Raw genomic sequence first — 19,708 nt, 5'->3', positions numbered from 1 at the left:
AGAAAATAAATCTCAGAGTCTGGGGAAACAAAAAGGAGCGCTGCTGGCATGTGTGTAAATTTACTTTTAAAAGCAATAAATCAATGTTAAATTAAACAGCTGGGTACCCTGTCTAGGAAAAGATTCCGTGTTTAAGAAGACCTTGATGGGAGAAATGTGCTATTTAACAAGACACACACACACAAACAAAAAGTTAACATTTTATTGTGGTCTGAGGCAAGACTGTCATGGGAACTTCTCTGAAGTTCAGAGAGGAAGAGACAGTGTAAATTGTATCTACTTTCCATTTTCAGATTTTTACATATGTTTTCAGGCATAAGGAGACAACGAGGTTTCATAGAAATGTTTTAGATGTTTTGTAAATTGTCGACTAAGCTCTCACATTCTCTCTTTATTGGCTTAGGTTTGTTGGGTGGGTTGTGATTTTTGTGGGATTTTTTTTCTGTAAATCCTATAACCTGTGGAGATATTTTAATAAGCACTTTGAGCATATTCTTACCTAACGCTTCCTTTATTCTGAATGAAGTTGTTTTGCACAGTAAATAGCATAGTAAGAAAATAAAGAGAACTGCTATTTCGTATCTGTTATGCCTCTTTTCATTGAGAAGCAAACCTGAGATTGGAGTAGCATTTAAAACTCAACTGGAATACTTTAATATTCATTTTTAAAGGTTTGTTTGGTTGGTGGTTATTTATTTATTTTTTTACAAAATACTTCACTGGGAAAAATTGTATGTCTGCAGTGGGGGCAGGGGACAGAACAATAGAAAACCCAAGCTCTGGCTCTGTATTCCAAGAACAATGTGAATCAATGAGATTACAAAGGCAATATTCAATAGCAGGAAATTAGGAGTAGTTTAAGGTTAGCATGTATATACACTGGAGTCCCACCCCACCCCTCAATCTTAAAATGAAATTCCAGAAAGACTCAACAGAAGTACTTTAGAAAGCAGATATATTATTGAGATGAAGCCTCTTGGTCTTTTAAATTCAGAGCGACTGGTGTAGTTCTTGCCTATACAGAAATCAGCAGATTATTCTTTACTTTCTTTAGATCACAATCCCAGAAGCTTTGTTTTGTTAACCTAGTTCCTCAGAATATTCATATAATTAGGTAACATCATTCAAACCTAAAAAAAAATGGAAAGAGTGCTGTTTTTCCCCTCAAGCTACAAACTAACAGGGGCATTTGGCAGCATTCTAGCTACCTTTGACTTTTCTTCAGCCAAAGGAAATATCAAAGACCTGGTTGCCTGGAGAAGAATAAAGTTATACTATTCATATTTGGAAGGCAGCATTCAGTTTCCATGACCGTCAGTGGCTTCAGTAACTCTGTGTCCTATGCCACTCAGAGATAGCTCGGATTGCCTGTCAGGAGGCGATTGGGCAGCCTTGCAAACTCAGAATGACTTCTCAAATCCAGATAGGTCTTCCCAGCGATGAGCTTTCCTCTGCGCTGAAGCCCTGGGAGTCATGTCAGCCCAAGGTGAGCCTTTCATGCGCCGCTCTTTGTCCCCATCTGAAGAGGAAGGTGCAGAATTAGACACTGGGCTTGTTTGGGGGGGGGGTTGGGGGGTGGAAAGGGTGGGAACGGAAAGGCCGCTTGTTCTAATTAAAGACAATAAACAGCCCTGTGAGGAGCTGTCCTTTAGCCTTCGCTGCAGGCAGAAAGGGTCTGTCTCACCTCAGTAGTTAAGTTTAAGCTGGCTGGTGGGGGCGAAGAGCGGAAACCTGCAGGCAGCGCTGGGCTCAGGTGAGACTGAGCTGGTGGTTAAGTAGCAGCGAGTGTATCTTGAAGTGATCCTTTGCTTCCCCATTTCCTGGTCTCTCTGCTCTGTACTTGACTCCGGCGCACTTTGATTCTAACTTTGCTTGCTAGATGGCGCTCGGTGTCTCAGGACCTTCCATTGCAGAATTAAAGCGGCTTTTTTCGCACCGTTGTTCTCAACTAGTTGTGGGCATTCGATTAGCATAGTGCTGGTAATGTTATTATTGCCCTTGTTTTTGTCACCCTTGTCCACGTTTTGATTAAGGGAGGGTCCAAGTGGGAGCTGCTCATCTTAATCCATATAATAATAAAATTTAGTGAAACTGTGCACCTGAATTTAGGGCACATTTATGTCCCAATTACTCGTTCTGATGCATTGTAAAGCACTTTGGTAACTTTTCCTCCAATAATCAGATTGAAGTTTTTAGGAAGAAGATAAATCAGGAGGTCCAGGTGGATATTTACTATCTTTTAAGTTGACCACCAGGGTCCACCTCTAGCTCCCACCATTACTACCCATTCCCATTTCAGGATTAATTAAGCTGATATTAGGGAACTTATTACTTTCATTTATCATTATGGTAGATCATGAATTTATTTAATAATCATTATATTTCCTTTAAAGCCCAAAATACGAAAATTCATGTCCACAAAGAGATGTGTTTTAATATTAGTAATACAAGCCACCACAAAGCTTGTTTCACGTGAAGGATGATTTCTGGATTCGAATGTCTATTTTAATGATTGGGTGTTTCGTCTCAGATATCCAAAACACTTTTTTTTTTAGAACTCCTTTGTGTTGAAGCACAATGAGACAGAAAATCAATAGTTCTAAATTTCTGATGGAAAAAAAATTAAGATGAGCCAAAAGGACCTGTACATTGTTTTATCCAATGAAGATGTCACTTTCACAGCACCTATCTTCTCTCATACCATTGTGTGTCCCTTAAAGAAAAGGTTGCAGGTGAAGAAGGCAAATGAAAGAAAAAAGAAAGAAAGAAAACCTCTATATAGATATTTTACAAACACTTTAACAAAAGAGAGTTTAACTTGTTACTTGCTTTTAGGATTTAGAGAACCAATTTGTATAGATATGTTCTACCTCTGGGAAAATCAATAACACTCAGAGCTGGGTGGGTGGTTTGGAAACCTTTCGTTAAACTTTGGCTGCTTTGGTGAAGAGCCCCGCAAAGTCTCTCTCTAGGTGTTAGGCTGAAACTAGCAGGCGCTGAAAACCTAAAGCGGAAAATTTACAACTTGATCAGCCCCAGCCACACACCAAAAAACCTGCTACTGGTGCAAACATATGTTCCAGATTAAGTTAAGCAAATGGCTCTCGTTTTCTCAGGGTTGAAAGTTGATCATGAGAATTCAAATTTGAGTGAGTTGTGCTTCCAGTGGCTCAGCGGATCCTCAAAGGCTTATAAATCCCTCCCAACAGTTAATTTGAGAAATTTCATATATTTCATTAACTTCTTGAGAGCCCAGATTAGAATCTCCTGCAAATTGAATCCAATCAGGTATTACTTTCTAGGAACACATATAGTTTTAAAAGTGGCTAAGTTAAAAACTAGGTGTGTTCTTCCCTCTAAAGTTAAACAGCTAGATAGCCAATGTGTAACTCAGGTATTTAAATGCTTTGTGTATTCCCTCACATACACTATTAACTTTAAAAAGCAGAAAATAAATGGTTGAATTTATTTTAAAGTTCCTTTAAAGTTTGATTTGCCAGAGGAGTAGGATATTTTTTTTTAACAGCATGAGACAAAATAAAGGAGTGTTAGCAACGCCTGTAATTATGTTAGGAAAGACTGAAATCACGGTGTTTTCTTTTAATGGGGATAGCTGTGTTTTGCAACCTCCCTGTGGTCATCCAGTCATCTCCCAGCTCAATTATTTGAAGACCAGTCTGGCTACTAAGATGTCTTTATAAGGAAGTTTTGAATTAACTCCCGACTTTCCAAGATAGCTAGCTCCCTGGGCAAGTTGCAGAGGATGGAGTGAGCCATCAGACCTCTGGCCCTTCCTGTGTAATCGCGGGAGTCCCGTCCGTCTGCAGTTGATCGCTCTTACCTACCCGCATTCGAGAGATCATCCCGCAGATTTTAACCAACATTGTCATGGTGAAGTTTGGTACTTATTGTTTACATTTCTTCCTTCCCCAAGGGGTCTTGGCAAGTGTTTAGGAGATTACTGATTTCTAAGAAGCTCTTTTTTTTTAATAACATATGAAATACACACTTTTCCTTAACTAAATAGGCAGTGTATATTTGACATTGACAAATGAGAAAGGGACAAGGGAACTCATTTTAAAAGACTTTAAAGGGAGAAAAATGGATGGAACAGTAGAAATCCTCTAGAAAACCAAAGTTGGAATTAAAGGAAAGGCTTGGTAAAAGGGGGGATGGCTATCTACGCTGTAAATGGTTTAAAGTATCACAAAATACATACAGGTGGTGAGCAAACATCGTTAGAGAATCTCCTTGGGGGGGGGAGGGGGCTAATCAGTATCACTCAATGTTTTGATTTGTTATTTTTCTTTAAATGAGCTTCCTGTATTTCTCTTCTCCACATTTTTTTTTTCCTCTGGGAAAGTGGTCCTGAAATATTCATCCAGCTCTGGGAATTTCTGATTGATTTAGAATAGCCCAGAAAAGTCATTTGGAAACTGTCAAGAATACACTTTTTTAAAGTAAGAAATTCCTGATTATTTAAATGAAGATCTTAACTACCCAATCCCCCAGGTCATAAGGAAAATCCCCAGTGAAGGAGATTCCCTAAAACCCAAATGCTAGGCACCCAGGAGTTCAGTAAGTGCTATCTATTCCACCCCCAAATTTTCATAATTCCTCTGCACCAACAAAGAAAAGACCCGTGTCTTCCCCACCCCCCACCCCACACTTGATTCCTTCGCTTGCTCCCGAATCTCCGTAAGGTGAGAACAAAATACCATTTATCCAGAGATGGAAGCTCAATTCATGGATGAAGCTCCTGAAAATTATACCAGCAAAAAGCATGCAAACATTATGGAGATATTTTAATTAGGATCTTGGGAGGTCGACCCCAGTCTAGAATACGTGAATCTCCATCACTATTATTCAACAGGTCCGTCCCCTTTACGACCCTACGTATTGGAACTCCCAAACTGCCTTAACGTGAGTTGTCCCCAGTTATCGTAAGAGGGTCATGCCGCTAGTTCAAATAGCTCCCGGCATGACGGAGTTTTTCCAATAGCACAGACATGTCTTAATATTTGAGCCAAACGACTCTTGTGACCCTAAGAATGACCAAACTATGAGGAAAAAGAATCTTTGGGGAGAACTCAGCAGTGACTTTGCACCCTAAAAAGGGGCAAAAACTTTATGTGAGCAACACTTTATGAGAAAGACTACATTGTGAATAGTTAAAAACTATTTGTAAAATAGTTAATAAACTATTTGTATGTCTTAAGGGATCTAAAATACAGTGGTCTGGAACTAAATTGCTAAACTGAGGAATCACGGAAAATTTTCATTATAATATTATGCCAAATAGAGAATACTTTTATCCTGAAATGTATTGTAATCCGTGTTACTATACAAAAGCAATTTGACATCAGTTTATTACGGCTATTTTATAGGAAAGACATGCCTTAACTTAAGATACCAAGGTTCTGTTCCTTTTTCACTTTCCTGGCCCTTTCTGGTAAAGTTTGGATTAAGTTGGTTTGAAATTATTTTTGTACAATTGATATTTAATAAAAATTTTGTTTTTGGCCGTCTCCCCTGCTCTAAACATTATACTTCCACCTTCAAAGTCAGTTCAAGAGAGTAGATGACTAGAATAGGGCTCCAACGGGAGGGAAGAGATTTCACTCAAAGCCCAACAAGCGAGGTGACTTTCAATAAAGCAAGGTGTAATTTGAAATCTTTAAAAATTAGTCTTGACTTAGGAGTGGTGACTTAAATGTTTCCAGGGAGACCATTCAATGAAAAGGATACCACGCGGAAGTGATCTTCCTTTACTGAACTTTGCTTAACGGCAGTAAAAAAAGAAAGCCAAACTGGGGGACGTGTGGAAGTTTGGAGCTTGAAGTTGAGGTCTGCGAGTAGGAGAAGAAGTGGTAGTGGGTATTGAACCAGACGCGCCCCCTTTTAGTGCTGTCAAATAAGTTGTTGTCAGGCTCTGTAGCTTGCCGGCCAGGCTCCCGCTGCACAGCTACCTCCCTTCGGGCTGTGATTAGCTAGCACCTGGGCGCACCAGACGGCTCCGACAGCTCCGGCCACGCGCAGAGCCGTGAGACCAAGGGTCGGGTGTGCTGGGCAGACATCTCCTGGAACACAGGTCTATTGCTACCGAGAGCTCCAGCCCAGGGAGAATGTGCTCCCAGTACAGACAGACCTCTTAAACCGGAGCTGGTACAGATCTGGCCAGCTACGGGGGTGGTGGTAAAAAGGTGGCGCCCCCCAAAAAGTTGTGGGGGGTCAGACTTCTATCACAAAATTGACTGAGAGTGGCTCTGCTTTCATCGTAAAGTGGATGCAAAATCGGGGAGCAGGCAAATGGTGTGTCAACTCTGGGGCACCCTGGTAACACTGGGCATGGAGCAAGCAAGGTTGCCCACTCACAAAATGTACACTTTTTAAACTCATTGTCGCTTTGGGCTGCGATCCTAATATGTCGAGAGCCAGTTTCCTATGGTGAGGGAGTGGTCAGAGAGAAGAATCAGGCGAGGGCCAGAACTTCGGGGTTCTGGCGAAGGGGAAAGGGAAGGGTGGGGGCGCGCTGAGCGCTGTCCATGGTGCTGGGAAGAACGCGGCTTCATTTCGCTGTACCCAAACAGAGCTCAGGTGTAAAAAGGGAACGAGAAAGCAACAACTCGCGCGGCTAGGATTTTTTTTTCTCCCCACGAATGAATGTGGATGTACAATTTAAACGGTACTCTAGAAGGGTTGTGCTCTATTTCTCAGCCTGTACTGCGTAGTCGGACAACAGCATTAACTGGTCATTATAGGATGGTCTCGTCTTTAAAATGTTCCATATTTCAAAGTGATGTAACCATCAATTTTTTGATGTTCAAAGCAAAGAGGAAGGCAGAAAGAAAAAGGGTGATTTGTGACCTTAAACATCTCCAAAGGCACTTGGCTATTTCCAGATCTGATATGATACAAAAGCACAGCATGAGTTAGCTGGAGTTTGAGAAAGTATTACAAATATATAGATCCAATTTTACTTAAATAGTTCTCTAAACTCCACGCTGGCCAAATGTTGTCATTAGAATAAAAGGAGCAATTTACTTATTGTTGTGTTTGTGTGTAAACTTAAAATGGCTAAGACTTCATTCTAAGTTCTAAAACATACTCTTAACAACTGCAACCTCTTAATACAAATTTGATTTCTTAAGACAGGTGACCAGAAAGAAAGCAGGATACAGATAAGAATTTTTTAAAAATGAGGATAAAGAACTAAATAGAACCATAGCCTACCTAGTAGATGGATCACACTTTTGAAAAAAAATGTTTTTACACACTTGTGTAAAATACATGCTTTTACAAAAGTGTGCGCACACACACACATATAAAATCATGTGACAAAAAAATTCAGGTAGAATACTATGTTTGGTCAAACCAGAAATGTGAGAAACAAAAAAATTATCTTAATGTGTTAATCATAAAAATCTTAGCCTCGGTAACTTGAATCCATGTGACAATGAAGAAGGGAAAGAAGAATTCAAACAGCTGACACAATGATCAGCAGCAAATGACAGCATCTCATTTGATATTTGATATCAAGCACTAGATCAATATTTGTGAGATCAATGCAATTTTAATGGTTTTCTTTCAAAACTGCATGAAAGCCAAATTGTGACACTCTGTGCTAGGGTTATTTTTAGAGTTGGTTATTCCAGGGGATGATATTAAGTAATTTATTGAGGCAAAGCAAAAGTAAAACACACACACACACACACACACAGCCCCCCAAAGCAAACTATCAATATTTCTTCAGTTGATAAGCCCTGGTTATCTAAATACCCAGAGAAAGTATGAACATTTATTGGAAAAAAGCCATTTAATTATGATTTAAAAATCCAAGCTTTTGGAAAATTATTTGGAGGTATATGAAGATGAACTGGATCAGAAATACCTCTTTGTATTTGTAAAGACACAATGGGATTAAGTGGCACTTGAGCCAAAAGAAGTGAAAATTATAAAAAGAGAAAACCTAGGCCTTTCAGCTATAGGGTCAATCCCTTCATGTGTGGAATTCAGTGGGAAATAACAGATTTTTCTGTGTCCCAGGTAGAGTAGAAAATTGAGAGCCTTATTTGAAACTCATAATCAGGCGCCCACAAAGGTCAAACAGAGAAAAAAAAGGTAATTAGGCATACATATTGTGTATTACTTTCAAGAGTTTATACCTGAAAAAATAAAATGCAAATTAATCTAACTCAAGAGGTACATAGGTCCTTAACTTATAAACTTTTAAACAATAATCTAGGATTCTTCTCTTTATTTTTCAGTCTTTACTGCATAGACCGCAGTACTAACTCATTTGCTTACCAAATCATTTTGTTTGATAAAAATGCAAAACTTTGTTTTTTACAGATTCAATTTTGAGGAGTTTTCACCTAGAGGAATACAAGATCTTCAGTCCAAACAACCGTTTCTGGGAAGGTAGATGATGGGGGTGGCCCAACAGGGAGCATAACAAGGTGAACATTTCAGGAAGAAGGTGAGGTGTGACTGTGGATAGTGTTCCCTATAAACAGATGCTTGAGTTTTTAGATTAAAAGGGAAGGAAAATCTTTCACTTGTAGTTCAACTTTAATTAAAAACGGGAGAAATTGGTTTCTTTTTCACTGAAATATAGGAAGTTTCTGATACCTGATCTAAGACTTCTCTTCCTTCTTCAAGACAGACAATAAAATACTTCAAAATTATGCAATTCTTGAACTTTCCCCCCTCATTGTGTTTTTCTAGTTTTTCTTGATGACTGATAAACAGTTAATATATTACAAACAGATCACTTCAAATAAAAGGTATTGCATTATATGCTTTTAAATGAAATTCATACCTAAATCCTGTACAGTATAATTAAATCATGCACCTAGTGTATTCCTTAACAGCCTAGGTAAAGTCATATTTTCCAGGATTTTAATAACTCCATAACAAAGTCACTCTCTGCATGTGTCTCTATGCTCTATTGTATTTCAAGTCTGGCAGATTGCCTACAAACTAAAGACACCAAGTTTAAATAATTTTTTCTTTAATGAAATAAAGCCACTTTACACACAAATACCCATTACATACAGAGAATTTACAGATGAACTTGAGGCATTAAACTATTTATTACAATGCCTTGTAGATTTTGAACATGAAAAATTTATTTAAAAGAAAATAAATTTTACAAACAATCCTGGTGACCACCATATATTGAGTACCTACTATGTTACAGGCACTGAAAAGACATATACATACTGTATATGTCATCCATTTCTGGTGGAATGGGCATATGTACCCCATGCGTGAATATGTATATGTATGTGGTACACATACAGACACATATATGCATATATACATATTTTTCTATTAGGTCTTTAAAAAAACCCTGAGATATTTCAGAGAAATAAATGAGATTTATATTCAATTGTAGTTAATTCAGACTTCATTTTGGCTAATCATAATATGACAAATATTTTTCCTCATAGAATGAAGGACAGTACCTAGAATTTAAAAGTTTAATGTTCCAAAAATGCTGCTCTTCTTAAGCCACTTTGAAGTAATGCTAGTGAGTTTAAGATCCAGATCTACATGTTAATCTCTAGTTTTGCCTTCAAACAGAATTCAGTTACAAAGAACTTGGAAAGATTTTGAATCTATTCAGGGGAGGAAAACTCTTTAATTTTCTGAGGAGTAAAAACTCCCCAAGAAACTTCATATAGCTTCTTAGATTTTGCTTAGCATACGTGATAAAACATTGATTGTTGCAGTTTGGTGACCCATGAAATTTGGGGGTTAGTTTTCTCTTCAGACCAGAGCATATAATTATGCAAATAAAGAGCTGTCACTGATCTAGTGAAATACTCACAAACACATGCACGCTGAAATTGGACAGAAAAGTGAAAATGGTTGGTGATGTGATGGTGCTATGGTTTGTTTTCCTGCCAAGTTTCTATCCAAGTTCATTATTCAAATTGTAAACTTTAAAAAGAGACATATCATTCTTAGGGTGTTGGTTGTCTTTTCATTTCAGATGCTTTGTATTGGTACTGCAGGCTGGTAACCAAGTACAGTTCCACATTATTTTACCTATGACAGTCTCCCATATTACTCGATGTAGCAGCCAAGGAAGGAAAAGTTGAGTGATCTGGAAAGAAAGATGCAGGGCCTCTCTAGATTTCTTTCTAGAAACATGTTTCATGTCTGTTTCAAATAGAACTGAACTCCAACAATACAAAATTATAGTGAAAGTTTTTTTGACAAATCTCAAGGCAAAGGACTGGGAAAAGTTGTCTGGAAGGCCTCATGGGTTAAGTCAAATGTCCATTTTCAAGCTTTTTATATTCAAGGGGAACATACTGGTCACTGTGTGATATCCAGGTTAATGGTCAAACTTTGAGGACAATTTTCTCCTATCTAGCAATTAAAGATCACTATATAGTATTTCGTGAATTTACCTTTATGGTTCATTTACAATTACCACTCCTCTAAAACCTTTGTGCTAAGAATGAACAAGAGTTCTTCAATCTAACCATGCTCTTTGGCATCGAGGTCTCTCAGTTCCAAAGTTACCATCATACAGGCTGTTGCATAATTTCAGGGGTCATGGAGAGCCCCACTGATGAAATCTGAGAAGGCTCATGTCAGACCACTGACTGCTAAAGACATCACTACATGAAAGATCAGTGGTGTGAAACTTTAAAAACATTGATCCAAATGAATCAATTAAATCAACATTCATCCCTCCTAAGTGTGAGGTTTAAAACTATCATTGTTACTGTTTTTTTTTTAACCTTACATAGATTTTGAGATAAACGCAGGAATGCTTTGATGGCTACTTCTATTCTCGGATCTCCGTTAATCGACTTTGTGCTATTTCCCTCTTTTCAACGTCTTCCACTTGGTGCACCTTCTTTACTTTTAGTACAGTGCATGACAGTTGCAATGCTTCAAATCCAAAACCGCCTGACAAAGCTCACGCGTTAGGTAGGGTAGCTTTAAGCTCTGTGAAGTGTTGATTAAAAACCCTTTCCCAGACTCAAACTGATCTTTTTGGAGATTAATAGAATATTAGATAAAAGGAAGACGAACAATTCAAGAGACTCCCACTCAGTCACTCTATACAAGGAAGGAAGGAAGGAAAGTATTCAATTTTTGAAAGGGAGTACCTCCTGGAGTCTTTTATTTTATATTATTACAGCCCCTAATAAGTAATCATAAAATAACCACCAGTATTATCCTCCCTTTTTTTGGCCACCCATATTTCAAAGATGAGAATGTCTCACATTTATTTAAAGACATTTTTTCTTCAGAAGCATAGGGAAAGTTTTTGAGAAAAAATTTCAACTTTTTTGCAATAGTAATCTTTGTTAAATGAATCAGTATTACATATGCCAAAATGAGCATGTCAGTTTAGAGTTACAAACTATGATAATGACAGGAGACACACATGTGTTTGGACTGGAACGCCAGATAATCCAGAGAAACATGAAAAAACTCTAACTTATTAGCACTGATAATACAGTTAACATAATTTGTCACCCACACTCTCTCAAAGGAGTTATAGGTTTTAAAGAAGGAAAAGCTGTAAAATAAACATAAACATTTTCAGATTAGATGTGGTAATACATCAGGGATTTACAGAGGGATTTGGGAACAATTTAATCTCATCAGACTCCTTTTGGAAAACACAATTGTTTACTGTATACTAAAGTGTATTTTTATAAAACGACAGTTTAGCAACAGGTTCAAATTTCCTTGTAGCTAAGAAGGTATTTTAGATACTAAAAAGAAATGTATTAAAAAAATGTTAGCTTTGTGGAAGGTCCAAGTGAAAGAGTGACTCAGATAGAGTTAGGATATTACCTTACAGTAACAGTAATAGTAATGATAAGCAGCTATAAGGTTTAAAATATTGATGAAATGCTACCCCATCGTTCTTTTTAAGTTTCTGCTTTCATTAAACCCTACACATGAATAAATAAACTTTGGAGCAAGAACAAGACGCCGCTGCTTGTTGAGAAAATTGTTTTTATTTTAAAATGGTAAACAGAAATATATAATATATAGGAAACTCCTGTGCTTTACTTTTTAAATTTTTTTGGTATAAACAATAATGCAATCTAGGTTGAAGCATGAGGCAGAAACTTGAGAACAGAACAATTATTACAAGCGGATTCCTTCCCCCTTCAAATATCCATAAAAACTTTTAATGGCTGCATGGTTATGTACCTTTAGAGAGCTCCAAAGCCAATATCTGGCTTTTAAGTTTTAACAGGACTATTTTGTATTTTAGATTTATCAACAACTCCTTGTTTCCCATTCCATTTGCTCTAAGGACGGAGTATATAATTAAAACAAAACAAACCACATTCTAACTTTAAATCTCTACTCATCGAAAAACCTGTCTGAAGAAACCAAAATGGGGAGGAGAACATCAGAGCAGAAATATTAACACTTGTCACCTCCAGGCAGGCGGGCTACTTACTACCAACTGATTGTTGTTACTGCAGGAAAATTGAGGTGAATAATATTATTACAGTTATGCCAACAGACCCATAATCAACAGGTTAAAAAATCCTACATTACAAGGAACCTTATCGGTTATCAGTTGGAGGGCTGGGATGGTTTGCCTAGCTCTCTCCGGGTGGCTACAGCTCAGATCCACAAGTAGAAATTACATTTACACAACTTAAGTTTGCAAATAGCTGTCTATAGATAGTTAAATAAGGCCCAACAACCCAGTAGTTTTAAAGTATTAAAGGCAATTAAACAGTGATTTACTCTAGTTAAAAGTAAAGGTTTTTAAAAAGAGAGGTGAGAAAATCAAAGTGAAGGAATAGGAGTGATTTTATTTGTAAGCTGAGCATATTTACTTTGTTCTAATTCAGCTGCAGAAGCTTCACAAATTTAGCATTGCACAAGTGCTGATTTTTAAAAATGCAACGAAATTAGTTTCCTGCGAACATTTTCATGTACTGAAAACACCACACAATTTATAATACTTTGAAAAATATATTCAATCCACCTCAATTCTCAAATCCTCTCAATGGAAGGTGTACTTTTATACAGTTCACCGTCACTTCTAAAACAGAAAAGAGTGAAGAGCAACGGGCTTGACACTGGTAAGGTTATACATGTCAAACTGTCCAGTCACTGGATAACATGATGTTTTGATTTTTCCTCCTATGTTGTTCCTGCTAAAATAACATAAAAATATATGCATATATGACTACTGAAACAGGATCACTGTAATCTGCCATCATTAAATCTATAAAAACTAATTAATGTACTTATATACCAAGCAGAGATATTATCAGCTTTAAACCTTGCTGAAATCGGTTCATAATATAAAAACATTTTATCCATGAGGTGGTTATTTAATTTTTTTCTGAGGAGTCATACAGTTCTTAGTCATTTTGGGTACATTTTTATGATGGTCTCAAATAAGGCAGGCATATTGTTGCATACACTTTTAAAAAGCTTGCATATTAAATTCAGATCCTCATCTATTAGAAACAGAATCTTCACTAGGTAATTAAATTCTTCAAGTAATTAAAAATTGATAATGTTAAGATTTAATATTTGAATGTAAAAGTCAGCAAAATCTTAACTTATTTTACCTCTCGTATTTCACAGTGTTGACCAGATCTTAGCTGGATTAAAACACTTAACTGTTGCAACTGTAGGGCAAAACCCTATAGAGGAAGTGTACTATTAAAAAATATATCATTGGATTGAGAGGAGAAAATGTTTCACACCAGGTCTTTCCCTTTCTGTTGGAGCAGAAAACTAAAAGAATTCATTTTAGTCCCACTTAGCCTTTCAGAAGGAAAAGGCTCAAGAGAACACAGGTTCATTTTCCTGATGACAATAAAAAAAATTCTATCCCTAAAGGGTCTAACTCCATGAAAGATCAGAATAGCTTATTCTAGCTAGGATTAACAGCAACAAACGTCCTCTACATTAAGATTTAAAAAGCAAAATCCTAAGCACGCTATCTAAATTACTATGCCACTCAATATACGTTATATATTTAAAAAGTAAAGTCAGTTCTAATGATAAAGTTGTAAATTTCATTGAAAAGGGGGCTTGCTCATCACGTTTTGGTTCAAACAATCTCTTATGAAATTAGAGACTTGTGTAAAAATCTCACATTCCACTGGCAAGGATTTTCAGCGGTAATGTGGATTTGGTACTTTATAGATTTATGCAAAGTTTTTCGTCTGGTCTCGAAATTAAAATAGATCGTTAGGGAGAGAACAATTTGCGCTCCCAAAACTACATAGTATATCATGGCATTCAAATTCTGAATTTAAATTTGGCTTTTCTGGGTGTGAGGGGGTAAAACTTCCTTTAAAAAAAAAAAAAGAGGCATAAGACGCCTGCAGAGAAAAACCTACTTAAAAAAGGCAAGTTTGAATAAAAGTTTGCTTCTGTTCGAGAGGAAAAAAATGGACATGATTAAGGGGGGCCGGGGGTAGAGGAGCAGCGGCTGCGCTGCAGCGGGCGGTAGGACCGCGCAGACGCCGCTCGCCCCGCAGGGCCGGCGCGGGCTCCGTCAGGGCAATTAGGGACGCGCCGGCCGCGCGGAGCAGGGCGCTGTCAGCCTTAATCTGCGCGCTGACGGGCAGCGCGAAGCCCGAGCTCAGCCCGCAGGAAGCACGACCAGTGAACCCGTATTGCTTTGACAGTTGCACTCATCTAGAAATAATGCAAAACGCTATTTAGATGTATATATCACGACCCTGTGCTCTGGGAAGAAAACAATCTAATGAGGGGCTGGGCGTCTGCTCGCCGACAGCGAGCAGTCAGGAGCCAGGTGGATGCATGCTCGAGTGTGGGTCCTGGCGTCCCCTCCCCCGTCTCGCTCGCGCTCCTCTTACAGCTCCTCGTGCTTGATTCGGTGCGAGCGCCGCGTCAGCGCCGGCTTGAGGGAGCTGGTCTTGGCCTCAGCGGCTTCGGTAAAGAATTTGAAAATAGAGGGGAAGCTCTTCCAGGAAGTGAGCTCGTGACGGTCGGTGCCTGCAAGAAACACAGATGCGGTTACGAGGGGGCTGCGCCGCGGGCCCGCGCGGGTGGGGCGGCGACCGCGAGGCCGAGCCCAGGCGCAGGCCGCCGGCCCCCCGCCCCGGAGCCCAGCCCCGCGCGCGGGAGCACAGCCCTGCCGGACCACACCTGTACCTGCCGGTCCTTTTTGCCCCGGGGCTCAGAGGAATAGCTGACGTCCGCCAGATCCGCGAATACGCAGGCGGCGCCCGGGGCCCTCCGCCTCCTCGGACCTCAGCCCCGTCCCGCCCCCGGCACGGGGACGCGGCGCGGACTTCTCCGCGGGTCGCCCGGGGCCCGGCCAGGCGGCCTTCGGGACCTCAGCCCCTCCGGGCCAATCGAGGCGCACGGCAGGAAGGGCCACTCCCTCTCCCGCCTCGAAACCACCCACTTCCCCAGGCTCCGCGCGGGCGCGAGGATTGGTTTCCCCTGTGCGCGGAATCGGGCTTCTGAACCCACCCCACAGCACCCACGTTTCTTTGCTTCCCAAGAGAAAATAAAGAAAACATATCGGATTTTTCTTGCCTCTCCCGAAAGCGTGCTGTTAGACATGATTGCCTCAGTGAGGTCACTGCGACCAAATTGTACGTGATGCTTAATGAAGGACCAGATGCAAAAGAGACTTTGGCTAGAAGTGTCCTAGGCTACATCTTTACAAATTGTAGGAGGCAGCTTTTAAAAAGCTAAAAATAAAGCTTTCAAAGCGGTGACTACCAAAAAAGCATCCAGGGCTCCTGTTTTGTTTGGAGGAATTCAACTTAGAAAATTCAGGTTTAGTTGTCAATTTACGGGATTATTTTACTGCAGCTTCTTTCTGTGGCTTCAATTCAATACTAATGTACAGTATTTTTCAAGTTAAACCTACCTTCAGTTTAACAGGCAAAAAATAACATTGATGTAGACATTACAGATGAGGACATTAATCTGTTTTTGACTTTGTGATAGCTTATATCATTTTAACAGTAGGTTCATAACTGGACAATTTTTTGAAAATAAAATTAATAATTACTAAGACTCTCCCATAGAAATAATAAGTGAGTAGCTTTGAGACAGGTGAAGTCTCTTCCTAGATCACTCAATTATGCAGAGAGATACTGCCTGGAAGTCTCCAGATTCAGGGCCTCTGTCTGATACTTTAACATTGTTAATGATAATTCTTTAGTCTGTAATAGTAGGTCATTGCTATGGTTACTCTACAATGGTGCAACACTTTGCTTTCCCCTTCAGCTATTCGCTGAGACCTGGTAACCACATTTGTTGCCTAGCAACAGTTTTGTGACAGTATCACAATCTGGGAGTTACAACAATAAGGATGCTATGGCTGCAGTCGACCAGAGAGCAGAAAGCTACAATCTGTGCATGTGACTTAACTGTGGGAGCTGGCCCTACTAGAGAACCCCTCTCTTTATAGGTGCCCTTACAAGGATGCTTCTGTCCTCTTCTCTGCAGATAGGTCTTATAAACCTGCATTTGGAATTAAGGTCCAGCATGGAAGTTAAATTCTTGAGAAATATCTCCCAATACTACAGTATTTAGACTAAAAAATGAGGTCATTTCTCTATTTGCTTACTCATTTTGGGCAAAATTCAATGTTACTCCATGGGAGAGAGAGATGAGTATAGGTTTATCCTGGCAAATCCTAAAGTGACGGACTGGATTTTGACAAGCCTTAATATAATTCTTGGGGAAAAAATTTATACATATGCCTGTTTGAAGCAATAGATGTGTAAATTTTCAAGTTCTTTAAAATTATGTAACATCCAGATATTTATTATTATTATAATCTTCACTGATTTATTCAGATGACACTCTTGAAGAAGTCTCTTTGAAGTTGGAGGCATTTATATTCTCCAAACCCAAGTGAGCATTCTACAAATGCTCAGACACATCAACTTTAAATAATATTCTGTGGGCATATCTAGAAGGGGGCTCAGCTTCTGGATAGGTTTATGAAATGCCTGTCACTATCTCTATAGTGCCTGCAACTCTTTTCATTTCAACAATAACTACTAAATGCGCTTACAATGATAAAATATTTTAAAATCAATTATATTTCTTCTTTTTAAAAGGCTTTTCTCAGACGCATACTACATGGCAATCCCAAAACACAATAAGAAAAGAAAAGGTGTTAATTGTCTCTTTTCCCATGCTTCCATGCTCACTTGGCATTTCCTCCACAGTGATCACACTTACACACTTTCTAGTGTTACCAAGACTATGATCAATTTGTATGCTTTCTCAGGGAACTCTTCTCATAGTTCCTCCCACCCCTTGAAAACCAATTCAATCTATGAATCTAGAGGGACCTAAGGAGTCAATGGTCTGAAGCAATTTTAACTCCTTTATTTTTTTTTCTTTTCTGGTGACAGTCTTTCTGAAGGATGAACAAATTTCCCTGGTGATAAAAATCACTACAAAGGCTTTTTAGTTTTAGCTTATGATGACTCTCTGCTTGATTAGTCCTGGGCTGAAAAGACACAAGTCCCTGAGATAACTAAGGATCTGCACTGGCTCTCAACATTTACCCTTGCAATTTAAGAGTATAAATAATGAGAATGTGTGCTCTGTTAGAGGAAGGAAGATTGCTAGGAGTAAAGGTAATAAGCAAGGTGCGTTAGAAACTGAATTACAGAGATGGGCGTTGGGGAGGGAGAGTTCTCCCCAAACCAAGGAGTGGTGACATGAATATTTTATAGAAAAATGGCTTTCTTTCCAAAATTTTTGAAAGGAGATTTTTAATAATTTTAAAATAGCACTTGCAATTTAGGTAATTGCATATCCATCTAGGGCTGCATATACACATTTCAAGAACGTGTTTGGAGACCATTTTCAAAAATTCAGGGCCAAAGTTCAATTAAAATATTTACAAATTAATATGAATGTTTACCCATAGCAATGCTTAGAGAATGGAAACTTTTGAGAGCAGCTTTTTAGTACTTAAAGCACACAACAATTTACAGGAAATTACTCCATCAGGACAGAAACACTAGGCCATTACATTAGCTATTCATAAAAGGATACGAAAGGTGAAAGTTTAGGCCAATCAAAATAGCAGCCATTTATTAATTAGCTGCAATGATGTGTAAGTAACCTGGAAACTAATCCATTTAGCACTAACCATGCTATTAGAAAGAGATAGACATGGTTTGATAGTCAAAGTCTAGTCTTCCTCTACCACAGCTTTACCCTTATCAAAAGGTTCTCTTCTTTACGGATTGTGAACTTCTTTTCACTTTTCAAACTCCCTTTGCCTAATCTAGAGAGGGTCCCACAATGTAGGGAATAAAGGGGTTTCTTATATTAAATACCTTCCATGTTCTCAGGGAATGGTTTTTGTATCCTTTTGGGTTGGAAGGTTTGTTTTTACTGGATAAGTCACTCTTGGGGCATATTCTGTTTCCTAATCCATAAAATCAATTCAGTATGAAAACAAAATGTATAGGATCTCAGTGCTTCATTACAAAAAAGTGCCTTTGCTCAGTGTCTATCAGTGGTTCTTAATGGGCATGGTAATGGCCTCGGGGGCGTTCTGGAAATTTGTAGGGATATTTTTGGTGGTCAAGATGACTGCAAGGAGCTATTGGCATTGGGGGTGGGGAGACCTGGGATGGTGGACATCCTGCAGTTTGCAGGGCAGTACAGCATGATGACTTGTTCTGCATTCCACATGGTTTTTAAGCGTTCCCCCAGCTATTCATGTAGTTGAAAAACCTATTTGTAATAAGATGGGCTTAGAATTTAGATCTGTTTAATAAATAATTGCAAAGTATTTTTGGCATGATCCAACTGCCATTTAAATCAAAGAGATTTTGTACTGTATGTATGTTCAGAATATCACCAAGAGTGGTGTGCCATATGAGAAAACCTCATCATTGATGGCATCACTGCCCATGGGACTTGAGTTGCCGGTGAGAACACCTGCACTGGCCTGCGCTTGTAGCTGTCGAATTTGTGGTGATTCTAGGCACAGGACCAAGTACCTGCCTGCTGTATTATGCCTTCTCATGTAGATTTTCCTGAGCACTTTAAACATTGATATGCATATTACTTTTTTTATTATGAGTTACTTTACTTTTATTCCTTCTATATGTTAACTAGAGCATTACAATAATTGATCAATTTTAGAAATAGGTGGGTTATGTTATTTCCAGAATTTCAGGATAGGAAAAGCACTGAGTAATGATCAAGGGTCAGCTTGAATAAAAATTAATAGTCAACTCTTTTTTTTACATTAGAGGTTAATTTTCCCTATCATTTGTACCCGTCTCTATCTACCACTTTTATGCTTATAGCGAGTAGAAAATGCCTTTTATTTTACTTAATGTTTCTTCCAAAAATACTCGTCCATATTATTCATTGTGAAATAACCAGAAGGCAGGGGATGGAGATACTTCCAATTAAAATACTACACTGGATATTTATCCTTTATCTATCACTTGTTTTAAAAAATGAACTGTAGCAAATTTCAAAGCAGTAAAGATAGCAAAAAATGGTGAAAAGGATTAGAAACTTTAAGTATGAAGGATAAGACTATAAATCATATGAGGAAGATCAAATTGCTATATATTTAAGAAAAAATGCTTGCAATGGAAGTGAGACAGAAGGCGGCTACAGTCATGTAATAGCATTTAGAAATTAAACAAAAATTGCTGGAAATAGCACTGAGATGAATGCTCAAAGAACAGGATAAAAG

At 38.6% G+C, this 19,708-nt stretch overlaps 1 protein-coding gene and 1 long non-coding RNA gene across 6 annotated transcripts in view; one reads left to right on the top strand and one right to left on the bottom strand.

Annotated features, from left to right (window-relative positions):
* The first annotated feature begins 223 nt into the window (after positions 1-223).
* LOC109389957 (uncharacterized) overlaps positions 224-19,708 on the top strand; it is a 43,483-nt gene continuing 23,998 nt past the window's right edge. Inside the window, exons 1-2 of the long non-coding RNA XR_002125486.1 lie at positions 224-1,486; positions 8,353-8,479. This is a non-coding gene — a long non-coding RNA (uncharacterized LOC109389957). The remainder of the gene's footprint in view (positions 1,487-8,352; positions 8,480-19,708) is intronic.
* Positions 9,033-19,708, bottom strand: part of ARB2A (ARB2 cotranscriptional regulator A) — a 450,108-nt gene continuing 439,432 nt past the window's right edge. For all 5 annotated transcript variants that reach the window (XM_019655916.1, XM_019655919.1, XM_019655914.1 and 2 more), the window contains one exon: positions 9,033-14,991. In XM_019655916.1, coding sequence (XP_019511461.1) covers positions 14,849-14,991 — 143 coding nt within the window. In that variant the 3' untranslated portion in view covers positions 9,033-14,848. The remainder of the gene's footprint in view (positions 14,992-19,708) is intronic.

Source organism: Hipposideros armiger, unplaced genomic scaffold, assembly GCF_001890085.2.
Source record: "Hipposideros armiger isolate ML-2016 unplaced genomic scaffold, ASM189008v1 scaffold_252, whole genome shotgun sequence".
Taxonomy (NCBI): domain Eukaryota; kingdom Metazoa; phylum Chordata; class Mammalia; order Chiroptera; family Hipposideridae; genus Hipposideros; species Hipposideros armiger.
Note: the sequence above shows the minus strand (reverse complement) of the source record. Positions and strands in the feature narration are given on the sequence as shown.